Source organism: Ascidiella aspersa, chromosome 1, assembly GCF_963924565.1.
Source record: "Ascidiella aspersa chromosome 1, kaAscAspe10.2, whole genome shotgun sequence".
Lineage (NCBI taxonomy): Eukaryota > Metazoa > Chordata > Ascidiacea > Phlebobranchia > Ascidiidae > Ascidiella > Ascidiella aspersa.
In genome coordinates, this window is record NC_139447.1 from 18,252,264 (window position 1) to 18,270,850 (window position 18,587).

General features: G+C 40.0%; 1 protein-coding gene across 1 annotated transcript in view; it reads right to left on the bottom strand.

Moving 5' to 3' along the window:
• LOC146168142 (integrin beta-6-like) overlaps window positions 1-11,306 on the bottom strand; it is a 34,878-nt gene extending 23,572 nt beyond the window's left edge. Inside the window, exons 1-2 of the mRNA XM_083391031.1 lie at window positions 11,137-11,306; window positions 3,868-4,006 (exon numbers count right to left, since the gene is read on the bottom strand). Of these exons, the coding sequence (XP_083247157.1) occupies window positions 3,868-4,006; window positions 11,137-11,215 (218 nt within the window). The 5' untranslated portion in view covers window positions 11,216-11,306. The remainder of the gene's footprint in view (window positions 1-3,867; window positions 4,007-11,136) is intronic.
• Between the last annotated feature and the right edge of the window lie 7,281 nt (window positions 11,307-18,587).

Consider the following 18,587-nt stretch of genomic DNA (forward strand, 5'->3'; position numbering starts at 1 on the left):
ACGAAAACAATCACTAATTTTTCAGGCATATGCCAACGTGTGTTTTTCACAGGGTCCCAGAGTTGTGCCCCAGAGTTTTCTGCTAAAATTTACGTCACAAATTGCCGCTTTCATAGTGAATATTGTGACTCTATTGCACAAGGGAATGTCCCGGTACCCCAGCTGTTGGTTTCATTCTAACAATATTGGTCTTTACGGTGGCACAGTAAACTTCATAATTTTTGACCCAAACCACAAAAAAGCACACTGGCATATACTAAACTAGTTAATTGTGATGTATAGTATTGGTTTTGTGGATTTTCTTTGGTTCTTAAAATTGTTACACAGGTTTTCAGTTATTTACATGCTTGAACAATAAAGGGCGTGATCAGTGTTCCCTCTGATGCATCTTGTTTTTTTTTTTTGACATCAGAGAAATACGGAATTTCACGTAACTTGTAAATTCTATAGAACATACTGCCAGACAAAAAAAACAACATTTTTGTGTACTTTTTTCAGAAAGAATGTCATTTTCCCCCAGGCAGAAAAATGATTCTCTTTATTTCGAGTATTGCATTCGCCTAAGATGCGATTTCACTTGGTAGTTTGTTTGGGAAATTAGTCGCCCAATGGACCAGAATTATCGCACTTATTGCAAAGGGATTTTTCTTATGTTGAACACCATTAGGTTTACATATTTAGGTATTAGGATACTTACGCTGAATTCATACTACTAACCTACCCAAAATTAATTTGATAGTGCTAATTTAGGCAGAGTTTATAAAAAATATTGTGTTTGTTGCAGGGGTTTTAAAGGTACATTTATTTCTATCGCTACGCACATACGAAAAAGTGCCCAAAAGAGTGTTATTCGGCTAGATCTAAATAAACCCATTTGGGTGTACTGTGGCTTGAATAAAAGTAGCTTAAATAAAACACATTTGGGCACTTTTTTGTCGGTACATACCTTAGATAAAACAATTTAGGCACTTTTTCAAAATTAAGTGAAGTGAACATAGGGTACATAAGGTATATACTTAATTTAACAATCCATGCAAAATAATGACCTTTTAGGCTCTAGAAGACAACTGATGATTTGATTTTTTTTAAAAACAATATTAAATATTTTTAGTCCTTCACAGTTATATACTTAAAATATGTAAAAAATAATAAAACATGTGCTTAGGGGCAAATTCTGTTCCTTCAAACAGTTATATTTGGTTGTTACAATGCATAGTCAAGTGGGATAAAAAATGATTTTAGCTAACTTGTCTGTTAAACTTTTGTTTTTAGCAACAGAAGTGTAATTTTTCATTCTAATTGAGTTGATGGGTCATTTTTTTCCAATTGCATAAAGGATTTTAAATTATATTATAAAACAAACAAAAAAATTTACAATATCTGTTGTTTTTTTGCCTGATATAGAAGAGGCAAAAAACAATGCTGTGCACATTACGGCCATTTGCAACAACTTATAGAAGGAGGTTTAACTTAAATTCATAGACCAAATATACCCTTCCAAAGCCATAACAACACAAAATTTTCATGAAAACTTACCATGAAAAAACATTTTTTGCGATTGTATTATGCTATCCTGAATTTGCAGCAAATCAAAAACTTTTCAGCATTTAATTTTTCCCTGGTTATTCAAAAGTTTAAAACTGTGGCTTTCCACAGTTAGCACTGGTCAGTAGCGGTATTTCTAGATGGTAGAATAATTCTGTAGTAATTTATACGGAAATAGAATCTAAGATTGTAAGCATGAATGTAAATTTCTGTATTTTACAGGTAGATTTGTCGTCTTTAAGCTAATGGGTAACCTAAATAAATTGCAAAACTCTGTTTTTGTCTTTTTTTAGTCGACCGTAAAATGCAGTATAATTTTTCTCTTTTATTATTTGTTGAGGTTGGCTGAATATAAAGTGTGAATTCGACAATTAACAATGTCAAGTTAAATCGTCTTTCTGTTTTCACCCTTACAAAACTTTGAAGTTAGGTGCAGCTAATGTTCCTCGCTGTTGGCTGTCTGCTCTAATATTCAATATTGGTTAACAACGGATTTTTTTTTAACTGAAGCAGATTCTTAAAAGGTGGTATAATGAAGACTGTCTTGCGAGTTTCAAAGTCACCATTTTTTAGGTTATGATAGTTAACGCAAACTTATTCTCTATAAGCATATTCTAAGACCACATGTTTAGTGTGCAGTTAGCCAATTTATTTCCCCTCAACCGCCGCTTGTATTTTAGCTGACTTGGCACACAGCTCGACGCAGATGTTGCGCTAATTGGCATAAAAACACCCGGAAATATTATCTTTGTTTAGTATTGCAGGTGGCAAAAGGCATGCCTGGAATTTAACGGAAACTGCGCTGCTGATAGATACGATTCTACCAAAATCTATCACACATATTTTACGGTCTTGGTTTAGTTATTTGACTGGCAGGAATAACGCACATGTTCGCATTTGCTGGACGTTAGTTGTTTCTGATTAGAATGTTTTAAAACGTCATTGCAATCCCTATTTTCTGACGTCATTATTCAATAACGTCAGATGGAAAATAGGGAAATTCACTAAGTTGAAAATTCGGGACAACCCCTCTTTGTAACGGTCACACTTCGCGCCTGTTTTGTGGGACCAAAACGGTCCACTGAACAATGCAGTATTTTAAAATATCGCCTACTTGTGTAACTACAGCTGCAGGTTAGCAATTAGTCTAAGAAAGTATGTTGTTGCGATCTCTTAAAGTTCATAGCGGTCAACCAACCCAAAGCTAAAAAAATAATTGTCTGTGATTATTGGAGCTAAACGCCTCAGAAAGTAATGCAAAAAGAATCGCCATCAACATCTTCCGCCGTTGACGCTGATTGCAGCTCGGATAAATACGACAAGGACAGTGATTGTAGAGCAGTGTTTCCCAAATTTTCTAAAAAATTTTCCTTGTGGACCTGTTGTAATTATTTTGATATTTCGCAGCCCTATATAATTCAAAGGTCAGTTGACCAATGTTTCTTGGAGTATACACTAGTGCAGTCACGATTCTTTCTAAAGTAACAACTTTTTAACTAATGCGAACGATTTGCTGATAGCAGGTAGTGCATATTAGTGCCTTATGATGTTACAAGAGACATCATAAAACACGCTATATGATCGAATAATAAAGCATAACTAAAGACAATAACAATGACAGATAATGTTTAAAACATTGACTAATGTTTAAAAACAATTGCTAAAGGCTAATGTTTAAAAACTTAAAGACTAATTCTCATGGCGGACCGTCTGAAACTGTTGTACGGACCCCAGTTTGGGAACCGTTGTTGTAGAGGAATTCAATGCATGGTTTTAAGCATAAACTGCTTTATGACTAATTAATTTGTTCATCCGTGCATGGAAATAAACGATAAGACTTTTATAAAAACAAATGTTATACCACAAGACAGGTTAACGATAACCCAAGAAATGACCACGCTAGGACCGAAATTTGCAGACGGCATGCCAACATTTTTGGCAAGTGTTATTTCATCCGGGAGAGCGTTGATTGATAGCCACTCGCCCAACTGGCGAGGGTAAATTTTTGCTTAGGAACAACCCCGCATTAGCCTAAGACGTGTGACCCAATTACATTAAAAAAAAAAAAAACATTGTTGATCCCTTGATGAAAACAAAAAAAGGATACTATCAAATACAAAAAGTATTTTTTTGCTTGTAGCAGCCCCTGTACCATTTTGGGTTGTGCAGGCCTTTTTTAGGACAATACCAAACAAGAAAGCAAAAAAACAACAAAGTGTAACCAAAACATTAATTTTGGCAAGACATATGTTAATGTTAAGTCCATAAATTTAAAAATATGAAGCAAAATAAAATCCATTGAACCAGAATAGAAGTACTTACGCAAGGGATCTGCATCTAACTTGCTGTGATCCTATGGATGTTGTGTTGTCTTTGCACCAAGTGCAGTCTGGGTGGGCTCTTATGCAAGATCCACAACTTGTTTGAGCATCAGAAGTACTACATACTTGAGTAACCACATCTAAAAACAATTAATATTTTATATACTATATTTTGATTTAAATAAATACCATGCAATTAACTTTTTGTTTGTCTCTTGTACATTGATTCAACCTACTTCTGTTATACATAGTCCAATTAGTATGATGACAGTGTATGACAAATACACAAAATGTCTTCAGAAATAATTACCAAAATCAGTTGGCCTAATTCCCTAATCAATACTATTGTGCAAGCAAGGCCAGGTGCGGAGTTTGCAATTTCCTTAACTGCATTAAGTTGCTAAAGGAACATTCCCTTGCAAAATGTGATGGCCTGGGACAAAATTCTCTAGAGGATTTACAACTAAATTGCTGCATTTCATTGGCCTCTTTTTTGCTGTGAATAATTTCACACATTTTAGTTGCAACTGGTAGAATGAGTACTTTGTCTATGTTAGAAGGTTTCTTACTTTTTTTCTATCAACAAGGAAGCCTCATCAATACGGTTGCATGTTGTGATGTTATTGTGCAATATCAATGTTCTGGTCAATTGCACAATTCACTTACAATGAAATCCCTATTGTTGTCTCAGGCTATCTCCATAAAACTAGTCGGTTCTGAATTAAGTGGTTCAGTTTATGAAGATTTATTGTAAAGAGAACAGGAAGTTTGATAGAGCAGCAACACAGCATTTTTCATACAAAAGTTTACTTTTAACATTGTTATAATGGAGAAGTTTATTACGAAAAAAAGGAAGTCAAGTTGTAATGATCCTTGCAGTAGTGAAAAAATAGCTTTTGGGAGTACATTAGAAAAAAACAAAGAAAGTTGGCTTATATGGCAACAGTTATCTAAATATGGGCTTTATTTGGTGGTGCTGAAGCCCAACCTTTACCAGATTGCCTTACCTGTCATGCAACAGTATCAAATGAAGCTGTGGTGCTAAGTAAATTGTAAAGGCACTTTTAAACAAAACATGGACAACTGTCTAACAAACTGTCAAGCTATTTCAAAATATTTTTGGATGAGCGAAAACCCCAATGTGAGACATTTGCCAAAACGTTTAAAGTAGGGTTGGAATTTTTGCAGTCATCACCTGAATTAGGATCCACTGGAGACAAGAGATTTAATAGTTCGAAATTATAGGTATGCACCCTGACTGCATTCCCTAATTTGTGGCCATGTATGATTTACGCCAAAATTTACAATAATTTCTTGCTAAAGATGGCTTTCTTAGGTGTTTTTTTTTGGGGGGAAGTAAATTTCCTAAATTTGACACTACAAGGAGGTCGGCAGTAATTGCACACAATTCAAGACAAAGTAGAAGCTTTCAAAAGCAGGATGCAATTGTATGAAAGAATGATACAAAAAGGCGACCCAGCATGTTTTTGAATTTAAAAATGGTTTTGCAGTCTGATCCAAATATAAAATGCAACTTTACTCAGGCTATTGCTTGCCATTTGAATGCAATTGTTACCGCTATCCAAAAGTACATTCATGGAATGAAAGGACGACATAAGAACTTGTGGATTAGTAAGCCATTTTTGATCGAAGAATCCGGCATCAGTGATGACGACATGATAGCTAAAATAAAGTTTCTTGGACTACGTGAAGATTCAAATCTCAAAATCAACTTTGCAAGGGAACATATTGGAAACCTTTGGGTTGGCCTTTAAAATAAATACCCAATCCTTTCAAGAAGGACATTAAACTTTCTGACTTAATTTCCTTTAACTTACTGCTGTGAAGTAGGATTTTCTGCAATGGTATCTATCAAAACGAAATATTGAAACAAGCTTGCGATTGACAATGACATGAGATGCTGTCTATCCTCCACTTTGCCTAGATTTGACCACTTGATAGCACAAAAACAGTATTAGCCTTCCCATTGACTTGTTTAGTTTTTTAGCAGGCATTGGAGTGTAAATTATGACGTCATCTTTGTGTTGTTTTACAATTAATTGAGTAAGCTGCAATTTGTTAATTTTTGAGAGGGGTAATTGAATTCCATCATTTTCTTCTCGGGGGTAAAGATATGAAAAAGGTTAAGAACCACTTGGCTTATGGGGAAAAACAGTAGACCCAGATTTAAATGAAGTGCTAAATAAACTTATATTTTCAAGTTACACCACAAGTCCAGATTATTTGTTAAACTTTGCAAGGAAATTAAAGAAAGCTATGAAAATCTTCTGCTACACACAGAGGTAAAATGGTTGTCATGTGGAAAAGCGTTTTTAACGAGTATATGAGCTGAAGGAAGAAATCAATAGATAGAAATCGCTCTTCTGGTGTAAACAAAGTATAAACCAACGTTTCGGCAGCAGATACCAGTTGACCTCATCTGGGTTAATACTTAAAACAAGAATTTGTTAGCCAGCTTAATAAAAATAATATAGACAAAAATAAGAAGGACAATTTTATGATTTCTTTACGATGACAACAGACTCTCCAAATTAGCATATTAGGTAGTTATATTTGACTACCTGAATAAGACAATTTCTAGTATGCAAAGCAAGAGTGAAAATCTGTTATCTTCAACTGATAAAATGAGAGCATTGCAAGAAAAAATAAAAGTGTGGTCACCACTTGCAGAGAAAGGAACTTTTAATGAAAAATGTTCTCTCATTTCTCTCATAACGAATAACAGGGAAGTAGTTCCATTGATTATTTAGCATCTCAAATCTTCCCAAGCCAAAATAAACAAATATTTTGCAACTGTAACAGTACTCACAGTAAACTATGCATGGTTAATTAACCCATTTTTGCTGTAGGAAACCCATTTAACGTTAAATATCAAAGTAGAGAAAGAACTTATTAACATTGGCAATGGCTGCCCAGCGGTATGTAAAAAGTGCGAAAATTTTATAGTCAAAACTTACAAATTTTAATCCCTTCCCGAGGTAAACCGAATTGGCCTCAATCTGATAAAAACCCATCAACTAATTAAAAGGTCCCATTTATAGCTCTGCGGTGATATCGGGCTTGGACCTAGAGTCAGTTCGTTTTAAAACTCACAAGAGTAGCTTACGGGCTTACAAGAGTATCTTAACAGGACCTACACAGAACCTTCTTGATTATCGACTTGGCGTACGCTAACTGGCGCTGATACAATTGTAAGTGACATCTGCTTTATCATAACTCACTCCGCTGTTCTATAGTTTAAAACTCGTCGTTCTTTCAATAATTAATCCTTTTCTAACCAGTAACCACCTTAGTTTATTGTGGTTGGCTCGCGAGTTAGTCATTCAACCTAGGTTTTGGAGTCAAATAGAAAGCGTCGATTAGAAAGCCCTTCTATTTCAATTAACTAACCCGAGTGCCCCGATATTTAATCCGAATTTGTGATAATATAACACTGTAGTTGTAGTACACTACAACAGCTTACGACTTTTTGTGTCGCATGCGCATGCGCACAACAGCCAGTGGAAGCGGTAAAAATGGGAGATGTTTGTTTACGTTTTCATGGGAGATGTTTGTTTACGTTTTTTCCAGTTTGTTTACGTTTTCATGCTGTCTTTGGACTAGATTAGCACTTTTTTACCGTTGCGGACAAACGGAAAACGTATTCAAAAATATTATACATATATTTTAACATTTTTTTATTTTTTTTTAGCAATGTAATGAATACTAGCACGAAATTTATAATAAATGTTAGTATACCCAAAAAAAAATCGCGCTCGCTTCGCTCGCCAGGTGCGCCAGGACTTAAACAGCTTAACAAACACTGAATTACACCATCTATTAAGGTTATCGTGTTAAAGTAGCTTTATTACACTTTTCATTAGTAGTGGTGGATGAAAAAAATCGGAGGTCCGCCTGATTTACAGTTGTTCTAACATTCCAATAACACAATTCTTAACATTTTGTGCGGCCCACAGAGACCTCTATGAGTTTGATTAGTGCCCGTGACAAGAAAAGGTTGCCGACCCCTGATTTAAAGTCTTGGTGCAGAACTTTGAATTTTTCCTGGTAATGACATAACCTGGTGAATTAATGTATCTATAAATTGCTAGTATAGTGAATTTATGTTAGACAACTTAAAATATGACTGACAGCTTATCGAAACGAAAGTGAAGTCAATATGATGTTAGACAACGATTAATATAATACTTTACTGTAAAGCAAGATGAGGGGGGCGATATGAAATAATATTGAGCCCAAGGGGGCACTAGTGTGAAAAAGGTTGGGAAACACTGCTTTAACCAATGAACAATGAGTATCATTGCTTTAACATAATTATAACAAAGTAATAGGTGATTGGTGAATAAACCATTTTTAGGTTTTCCAATATTCGGGTTATTTTCAAATCCTTAGGCAAGGCTACGGGGGACTCATTTAAAGGATTTTAAACAGTGTATTTCTTTAGAATGTTTGGTTTAAAAAGCAATTACATCCTGTGCGAAAACCTGTGGTTTTTAACTTTTTAACTTTTTTCGAGACGGGTTTGCGAACATTTTTTGCACAATATGCGCAACAAAGTGCACGCTAAACTGTGCAAAAAATTTGCACTCATTTCAAAATGGCTAAAAAAAATGTGCCCCTTTTTTCACAACTTAAACTCAAAAATCGGCGCACATTTTTTGCATATTTTCGCGTGCACATTTTGCAAAACAACGCCACGTCCCCTGTTGCTTGTTTCTCCTGTTTGTAGCCTACACTTAAAGAGGGGACACCTTAAACTCAAAAATGGGCGAACATTTTCGCGTACACATTGTGCAAAACAACGCCACGTCCCCTGTTGCTGTTTTCTCCTGTTTGTAGCCTACACTTAAGAAGGGGAGCCTGCGCGAAGAAGAAAACGCCAAAATGTGCTTAAACGTCCGGAATTGTAAGCCTAAGCCTACATGGTATAAACAAATCTTTTTATACATGCCGGAAGTTCTAAACTTGTTTTTCTTCTAAAAAATGTTTTATGATTGTGTATGTTACATAATAAACCAAAATACGCAGTTATACCCACGACAGAATAAGAACTTATCGTCTAAATAAGACATACATCTGTGGGAATAAGTCCTAAATTGTTTGGAATCGGGCCTAAATGGCCAAAATAACACATGAAACTGTAGAAAGAGGTTATCGGACGATCGGGAGCCATGGGTCTGGTATCGAACGTTTTGGTGTCTAATTTTGGGCGCCCTAGTTTGAAGGGCGCCGTTATGGTGCGGCTGTTTTGGCCTCTGATTTTCTGGCCTTGGGGTTTATTCGTGGGTAATAGGCGGGGTTAGAAAGTGGGTTAGGGTTTCAATTATTAGGGGAGTTAATGATGTACTTAGGGGTTGGGTTTGGGGTTACGTAAAATGTTTTATAGGCCTGATTCCGGTCTTTTAGGACTTATTCCGACCGGTTTATGCCTTATTCCGATTTTGACGGTATTACGACTTTTAGGTTCTAGTCCTATGTTGGTCTTATTTCGATCTTATATCTTATTTCGAGGCCACATTATCATGTAACACCGGAAACTGTCTGCGGGCCGCTCAAAATCCTATCGCGAGCCGGACCCGGCCCGCGGGCCGTATGTTGCCCGCCCCTGGTTTAAGTGGAGAAAAAAATTGTTACACAAAATTCAATTGTGTAAAAATGTTGTTAAATAGAGTTTTATCAATTGTCGCAAAACGGTGTTCGGTGGTCGAATGTCTACGGTTCCTATTTGTATTAGTCAAGACCAAGGCATAGTTCACTCTAGCAAATCTCCATAACACGATTGTTAGACGGGCGGTGGTTGCTCCTGCAATTGTTTTGAGAAAAAGTACACGGCGACCTCACTGACCACCTTATGCGACCCTCAAGCTGGGAACCACTGATAAAGTATACTATAGAGCAGTGATTCCGCACATTTTTCTATATTCACATGTCTAGACAAGTTGCTTTAAAATTTGGCAAGAATGTCTGGATTTAGCCTACGCCGTAAGCACGTCATAAATACGACAGGTTTACTGAAGCCAAAGCCATAAAAGCAATTATCGGCCTGTCGGTTAGGCATACTAGGTTGCTCCTTTTACTGTTAAGCTTTTGGCTTATACTGTTGCAGGATAAAGAAATAATTTGAGGAAAATATATATCACATTTTTCTACAAGATTTGTTCTAGAAATTTTATAATAATTTCGAGCATTCTAAAACCATATGTTACATGGTCTGGTGAATTCACATAGGGTGTCCCCGCATTTAAAAAACAAACAAATTGGAGACTTTCCCTTGGCCGGAGGAGCTGGACCCTTTTTACAGTTAATATATAACTCCAAATAGCACAAATTAGTTAAGAAACATTTGTTTTAATTTTTTTCAGACAAAGTGAAAAATAGGGATAATATTGAAATTTTGACAGCACATCACACCAATTATCGGCCAAGGCAGATTGTCGATAATAAACAGACGACGTTGCTAAAAGTAAAATGTTCGAAAAATCAAAGATGAATAGATTAAAATGCCTTGGCTGTATATGTATAGCCTAACCGTTTTTGCACTAATGCAAAAAATTTAAAAGATGTGGGCACGTTTGGAGGCGAAAAATATGTGGACATCTGTACATGCAAAATAAACATAAACACCCCCCAAAATACACAAGACATCAACTTTTAGCGGCACTCATTCTAAAATGTTAGGTGTTGCCTGTGCCACGAAAAACATAACACTAAAAAAGAATAAACGCGTAGATTTATTGTTTGGACAAATATCAAATGCCCTAATCTAAACATTGTGTTAAAAAAGAATCAGGCCCATTGATAAAGAGTCGGTAAATCGATTCGGGAATTTCTTCGCGATAAAAGCAGTTAAGCAGTTTTTGTCCTTTCTGATGCATTTTTTTCTTAAAAAATCTTTACAGTTCATTTTGTTTATTCATACATTTTCAAACAAATAATTAATATACCCTCAGTTCAGTTACCAGTTACTGAAATCACATCCCAGTCCTAGTCGATACTTTGTTATACTACATCAGTTAATTCATTAATTATAACAACTATTGCAAACATGCAAAGTTAAAGCTATAGAGCATGACCGTTTTTTACATATAGGCTATAAAATTAAGTAGAATAGCATAGGCCTTTTGCAACAAACCTTTATAATTTTTACGTATAAAACAACTTGTAAACACCCTAAACGGTAAATAGAAATAGCATACTATCGCTAGTAATACTACAACACAAAACTAAAATACGATAAACAATTACTAACCTTCAGGCGAAACGGTTTGAAGACAAACATAAAAGATTGACAGACAAAATATTATGATCACTGGACAGAAGTTTCCCATAACGGTTACACTTATTATTTTCACTTTAAAAATGGTTAACACGATTAGCTTAAGGTTACAAATAAACTAAATTAGTCTATCATAGTTGCGATACAATACTGACATCGATGACACCTAAAAACTGTTATCATGCATATAACTACTGCGCGTTCTGTCATAAGAGAAACCAGACTTCCTTTTACGTTATTTTAGCAGTATTACGTCATTTCCTGTTCGTCACAGGACAAAGGCATAGCTTAGCACACATGATGTACAACAATGAATTCATAAGCAGTTACAGCAATAAACCAGAAATGCAGATAAAATAAAGTGGACTGTTTCTGCCTCATTAAATTGTTTTTTCAATATGCTTCTATACAAGTTTATAGGCAGAAAAACATGTTTAACCGATGTACAAATAAATGACACCTTTGTCACAATTGGGGCTGTCATATTTGGAAGCCAAAGTGCAGATCTTCGCCTGTGCACGGGCTGTACTGCTTGTTTTACTTTTATAGGCCCCCAATGCTGTCTGATTGCATTTTACTATCCAGGGGCGGATCTACAATTTTACTTTTTGGCTATTTTAACTATGTACATGCAAAATAATTATGCGAATAAAAGTTAATGTTTAAAGTGTTTCTAGCCTCCTTTTATGAAAACTAATCGATGGCGTAATGGGGATGAAAGCAAGTACCTTCACGTGGTCGTCCCCGTAAGTATCAGAGCCTATCAGAGCTAATCTGAGAAACAGCCCTGAGAAACGAAACTTGCTACTTATGCGAAGATATGAAAACGTCAAGTGCTTCAACGTCGAACCACATCCACGAATCCCACACTGCTGCGCCCTTTTCAGGGCGGACAATCGTCAAAGATGAGAGGATGTCGGTTCTCCAGTTGAATGTAGAGGGCCTCACCAACGCTAAGCTGGAAGTAATCACAAGACTGGCGGAAGAACATGATGCAGTCTTGATTCTACTCCAAGAAACCCACTGCGACACAGATGCTAGGCTAAAGATTCAGCAATATCGCCTTGCGGATTATACTACTAGCCGGAAACATGGAATTGCCACATTTGTTAAAAATTGATTTAACTATACACCATCAAAGCAAGATGCCCTAAAGAAAACGACATTGAATGGCATGCTGTTGAAGTACAAGGAACCACTCACGTTAACGTCTACAAGCCGCCACCTGTAGCACTCGAGATAAATTCGCTGCCCATACTCCCTGCCCCTTGCCTGTATGTAGGTGACTTCAATTGTCACCACACGGACTGGGGGTACCAGACCAGCAATCGCGATGGAGAAACCCTTTCCAACTGGGCATCAACTAACAACCTGTCGCTCTTGTATGACCCAAAAGACCCCGACAGTTTTACCTCGGGACGCTGGAGCACTGGAAGCAATCCAGACCTTGCTTTTGCGAGAGTGACTTCTGGACAAAACAGGCAACCCCGCGGGGATTCCGCAATAACTACGTCCCATGCTGGGACCAGGACTGCCAGGACCTGTATAGCCAGTTTAAACGCTCCAGCAATTTGGAAGAAACCAAATCAGCAGCCGATGAACTGGTAAACCACCTAGACCGAAAGCGCCAAGCTCGCTGGATCGAGACAGTAGAGTCCATCGACTTCACACACTCTAGCCGAAAGGCGTGGCTCACCATTAATCGACTCACGGGCCGTGGCAAGGCTGCTCCGGGCAAGTGTCATGTCACAGCAAACGCTATAGCTTCGCGTCTAGTGAAAAATGGTCGCAATGCCAAAATCCACCGGCAATCCAAGACAACTCTGGTAAAGAAAAATCAGAGCTTTGGAGATCACCGACTGCAGACGCAAACCTCTCTAGCGAGTTTACACCCGAAGAAGTCCGCAACGCCCTTCGGAAGCTAAAGTCCGGCAAAGCACCTGGCCCCGATCGCCTCCATCCAGAATTCCTCATACACATGGGGGACTCTGCAATCCATTGGCTTGCAAAGTTCCTCTCGTCGTGCATGAACCGGCTAAAAATTCCAAGGATATGGAGAAGAGCCCTTGTGATAGCCATACCCAAGCCAAACAAGCCAACCGACGATGCGAAGAGCTACCGTCTAATATCCCTGCTAAGCATCCCTTTCAAGATCCTTGAGCGAATCATACACTCACGATTAGAACCTGTCGTTGATCCCCAATTACCATCAGAGCAAGCAGGCTTCAGACGTGGTAGGTGCACATCAGACCAAGTCACCCTCCTGACGCAGGATATTGAAGACGGTTACCAAGCCAACAACAAAACAGGCGCTGTATTCTTAGACCTGACAGCTGCCTATGACACCATATGGTACCAGGGCCTAACCTACAAGCTCCTGAAAACCGTCCCTGACAAACGCATGGTACAGTTTATCATGGAACTGGTATCTAACAGGAGTTTCATTCTCCGTACCAGCGACGGCCAACAAAGTCGTTTAAGGCGGCTAAGAAATGGGGTCCCACAGGGTTCTGTGCTTGCACCGATGCTCTTCAACATATACATGTATGACCTTCCCCAAACCAATGCCCGCAAATACTCATACGCAGATGACATCGCAATACTTACGTCAAGCCGGAGTTGGGAAACTGTCGAAAGTACTCTCATCAAGGATGTCGGCACACTCTCAACATACCTTGAAAAATGGAGACTGGTGCTGAGCGAAACAAAGTCTGTCGCCTCCACCTTCCACTTAAACAACAGGGAAGCCTCCAGGGAGATACGCATCATAAGTAACGGCTTCAACCTTCCCTTTGACCCGTGCCCAACCTACCTTGGAGTCAAACTGGACCGTTCCCTCACGTATCGAAAACACCTGGAGGGTTTGAGGAACAAGGTCTCATCCCGAGCAGCTCTAATTAGAAGACTCGCTGGCACAACATGGGGTTCCAGCAGCAATGTTTTGCGATCTACTGCACTCGCGCTTGTATACGCACCAGCAGAATACTGTGCGGCCGAATGGTCCAGGAGTGCACACACCAAACTACTGGACGTGCCAATAAATAACTGCTTGCGGACCATCACTGGCTGTCTAACAGCGACCCCAGTAAACAACCTCCCAGTGCTAGCAGGGATTGTGCCAACTGACATAAGGCGAAAGGGAGCAACCTTTGCTCAATCGCGCAAGGCACTCTTGTGGCCTGACCATCTACTGCACAGCAAAATCTCAGGCTGTGCGCAGGCAACGCGACTGAAGTCACGACACTCCTTTGTAACCGCAGCACAGTCATTCAAGAAAGCAATCATTGATGGCAAAACTGCGTCAGAAAGGAAGGAGGAAACCTGGGAAGAAGAATGGTCAACAAACAAGACAAAGCTACACGCATCCATCCCCGCGGCTCGCTACCACGCCCCAGAGCTGTCGAGAACAGCGAATGTGAGATGCAACCGCTTATTAACAGGAGTCGGCCGTTTTGCCTCCTCTATGTTTCAATGGGGCCTTGCCCCTTCCCCACTATGTGAGTGCGGAGCCACACAAACGGCAAACCACATCGTGGAAGAATGTCCAAACTTTTCCTGTCCCGGTGGTTGGGCAGCGATATTGGCCGCAAAACCCTCTACCACGCAGTGGCTCACAAGCCACTGCCCAGATATCTAACCAACGCGAAAGAAGAAGATGGCGTAATGCGTCGTCGCACGATTTAACTTTAATATATTGATTGAATCAAACTATACCGGTACATACAAAAGGAGATACAAGCAAACCCACAAAGGAAAATAAATATCCAAAACTACTTTATTCAATAATAGCAGAATACTATATAGTTACGCAAATAGCGTCAGTTCTGCTAATATTCTGCAAACACAACGAAACGCCAAAAAATGTAAATAAAACTATTCACGTACAAAATGCCAAATACCAGAATTACTATACAGTACAGTCCAGGTGTAAACCCATGCTGAAGTAAATAAGGTAAAAGAAAGAACATTTATGAATAAAGGAATCGCAATGACTGATGAAGCAAGCACACCGCCAAGAAATCGCAAAGAAACCAAGGTTACGCAAAAGTATGTCAAGTAAAAAATATTAAAACGGAAGATCAAGGATTCTTAAGAGTAGGTGTAGCTTTAAAGCCGCTAATATTGATCTTTGAACCTCTTTGTACTATATATCATGAACTTTGCTTACAAATATTTTATTTAAAGAATATATTCAAAATAAAAGAGTCAATGCATTTAACAGTCAGTGTGAAGCATGTGAGGTCAGGAAAGTACAACCATCACACGACCCAGAAGCCATTTGCTCCTAGGCTGGTTGTCGTCTGCCACCAGCACGACGTCGCCGGCTTCAAAATTAGTATGTCCCTTCGTCCATTTAGACCTGGCCTCGAGCGTCGGAAGGTACTACCGAGACCATCGCCTCCAAAACTGGTCAGCTAGGTTGTGCACCTGCCGCTAACGGTTGCGATGGTAACAGTCCCTTTCCGTAAACAGTCCGGGTGGCATGTTCGGCGCTTCACGTTGCAGCAGTAGGTGATTATAGGTCCATTTCTGTATCTTTTCGCGCAGAATGCGCTCACCACCAACGAAGTTGGTGCCGTTGATGTGAACGGCCCTGGTGGAAAAACAAGTAAATATACACCCGTACCGCTTAACCTCGCTGCGACCTTTTTTTAACAAAAAAGGGTCCGAAGCAGTTGACACCAACCGCTGAGAACCGTGGCCCTTCTTGCAGTTGCGAATGCTTTGCAAAACCGACGTCGAATCCGTCCAGAACACCGATCGGCATTCGCCTAAATCCAATTCCCTTTTCACAAGTTGGTCCAATTTGACCGCAAAAACGGCCGCAGTTAACTCCAAGCGCGGAATTGGAGTTGTCTTTAGGGGAGCAACCCGAGCTTTACCCATCACAAATGAACAGTGAATTAGTGCTCGGTCGTCTACGAATGTCAGGTATGTCGACGCACCGTGGGCTGCAAACGATGCATCTGCAAAGTGGTGCGATTCTGTGTTCCGCACACTTTGAGGAAAACGTGTGGCAGCACGCATCTAGGAAGAGTGACATCTTCCAGGCCCGGCAATTGATCCAGTCACATCTTCCACGTTCCGGTGTCTTTTTTGGAAAGCTCATCGTCCAAGCTGTTTCCTGCATAGATCCCTCTGCATGATCTTTGCCACCACAAGCACGGGCGCTACAAAGCCAAGAGGGTCATATAACGAACTTACACTGACAGGATTTCTCTTCTATTAAACGCCTTAGGTTGCTTCACATCGACATTGAAACCGAACGCGTCGGGACCAACGTTCCAATGGACTCCGAGGACTCTTTCGCACGAACCACCCAGGTTCAGCTCCTTCGCAGATTTCGCTCGTTCACTTTCATTGATAAACTCGATGACTCGCCGGCTGTTACTAAGCCATTTCGTCAATCGAAACCAGGGAGTCGAACCGGAACCGAACCGGAACTTTATAAACCGGTTTTGGGCCAATTTTTCGTGAACCGTAACCGAACCTGAACCGTTTTTGCAAAACTTTAAGGAGCTGAACCGGAACTGAACCGCATATTTTTAAAGAACCTGAACCTTAACCGAACCCGAACCTGTCAAAAAAGCGGTTCACTCCAGCATGACGTCACAACTCGTATTTTACATAGTTGAGTTATACAATCGTCGAGATTTTTATGAAAAAAATTAACATTTTGTAAATAAAACGTTGCTTTCAATTTAAACTTTAATAATGGACTACTTGTTTTTAATAGGTCACGAAACTTAGATTTATTACGAGTTACAATTTAATAATTATTCTCTATATTTGATGACCAGCATTTTTAGGTTGAACGGAACTATTATTGTATCCGAACCGGAACTTTATAAACCGGTTTTGAAAATAAATATAGTCGAACCGGAGCTGAACCGGCACTTTTTAATTGCTCCGAACCGAAACCGGAACTGAACCGGATTCCGAAAAAATCTTTAAACCCGAACCGAACCTGAACCGGAAAAGTCAAACGGTTCGACTCCATGATCGAAACCCCTTCTCCTCGAGAAGTGTGCGAATGCTTTGCACCATCAGAATAGCCTTCGCTTCTGTTCGCACGGACTTTAGACAGTCGTCGACATAGAAATTTTATTTATTTTCTGTTTCGACTTCCTTCGGAAATTCATTTCGCAGGCCCTCGGCGGCTTGCTTTAAGCAAAAGCTCACGCACGAGAGTGAGGAAGCAGCCCCAAACAAGTGTAGGCCTACTACCATCATGTGAGCAGTAGGCTTCTTCGAAATGTCACCCCCCGGCCACCATAAAAACCGAAGTGCGTGGCAACATGTCGGTTTCACACGTATCTGATGGAACATAGGCTCAGCGTCCGCCACGAGAGCGACCCCTTCCATCCAAAATCTTGAAAGAACGCCGACTGACGAGTTAGTTAGGTCAGGTTCTTGGCGTAGAGCTTCGTTCAGCGACTGTCCACGATACTTGGCGGCACAGTCGAATACCACACGTACTTTATCAGGCTTGTGTGGATTTGTAACAGGGTGATGCGGTAAGTACCACATAACGTCTTCATCGTGTTCCTCTTCAGGGTTCGCCTCGGCATAGCCTTTAGCTATGTAGCCCTCAACGGTATCGGTGTAAGCGCGGCGCAACGCGTCATTACGAACAAAGCGGCGTTCCAATGAGCTTAAACGATTAAGAGCCATGACACGGTTGTTACGCAACGGCTGTCCATCTGGACGCCACGGCAACGGCAGCATGTAATGTCCTTGTTCGAACTTTACTTCTCTCGTCATTTGATCCAAAACATAGCGATCCTCCCGTGACACCGGCATCTCGGTGCAGTTGGGGTCACGGAAGTCGGTCTTCCAGAGTCGTTCCAACTTCTCCTGCAGCAAGTCATCCGCCACACGAGTTAAGTTAACACAGAACGAATCACTAGATCGTATTCCGATGGGTCCTGCCAATGCCCAGCCCAGCGGAACTTTAAAATCAATGGGTTGCTTACACTTGGGAATGACAGATCCTTGATCAGGGAATGACAGATCCTTGGCAGTCTGTCCAACTCTTCTCTTCTTGGAAATTTGTTAGCCGTGATTGGCAGACAGTCAACAGCAAACACTTCGGGAAGTACCACCGTCGCAGCACCGTCAAGCGCGTCTACGGACAAGCTCACTCTTTTATTGTCTCTCCGGCGGCTGTCTCCATTTACCGTCTTAATCGTCATACTGCTATAGGCTCTCCCTGTAATCCAAGCTTATCCGTCAGCTTCTTTTCACACAAAGTGACACCTAAACCAGTATCCAAAACGGTGTATGTGTTCACTGCTTTGCCATTGATACTGACCCGCACCGCAGCCATCATCAAATTTACGGCCTGGCGACCAGATGAAGCATGACAATCTTCTTCTCTCGCCAACACGACCGAGCATACTGTACGTTCCGGCGCTGGACAT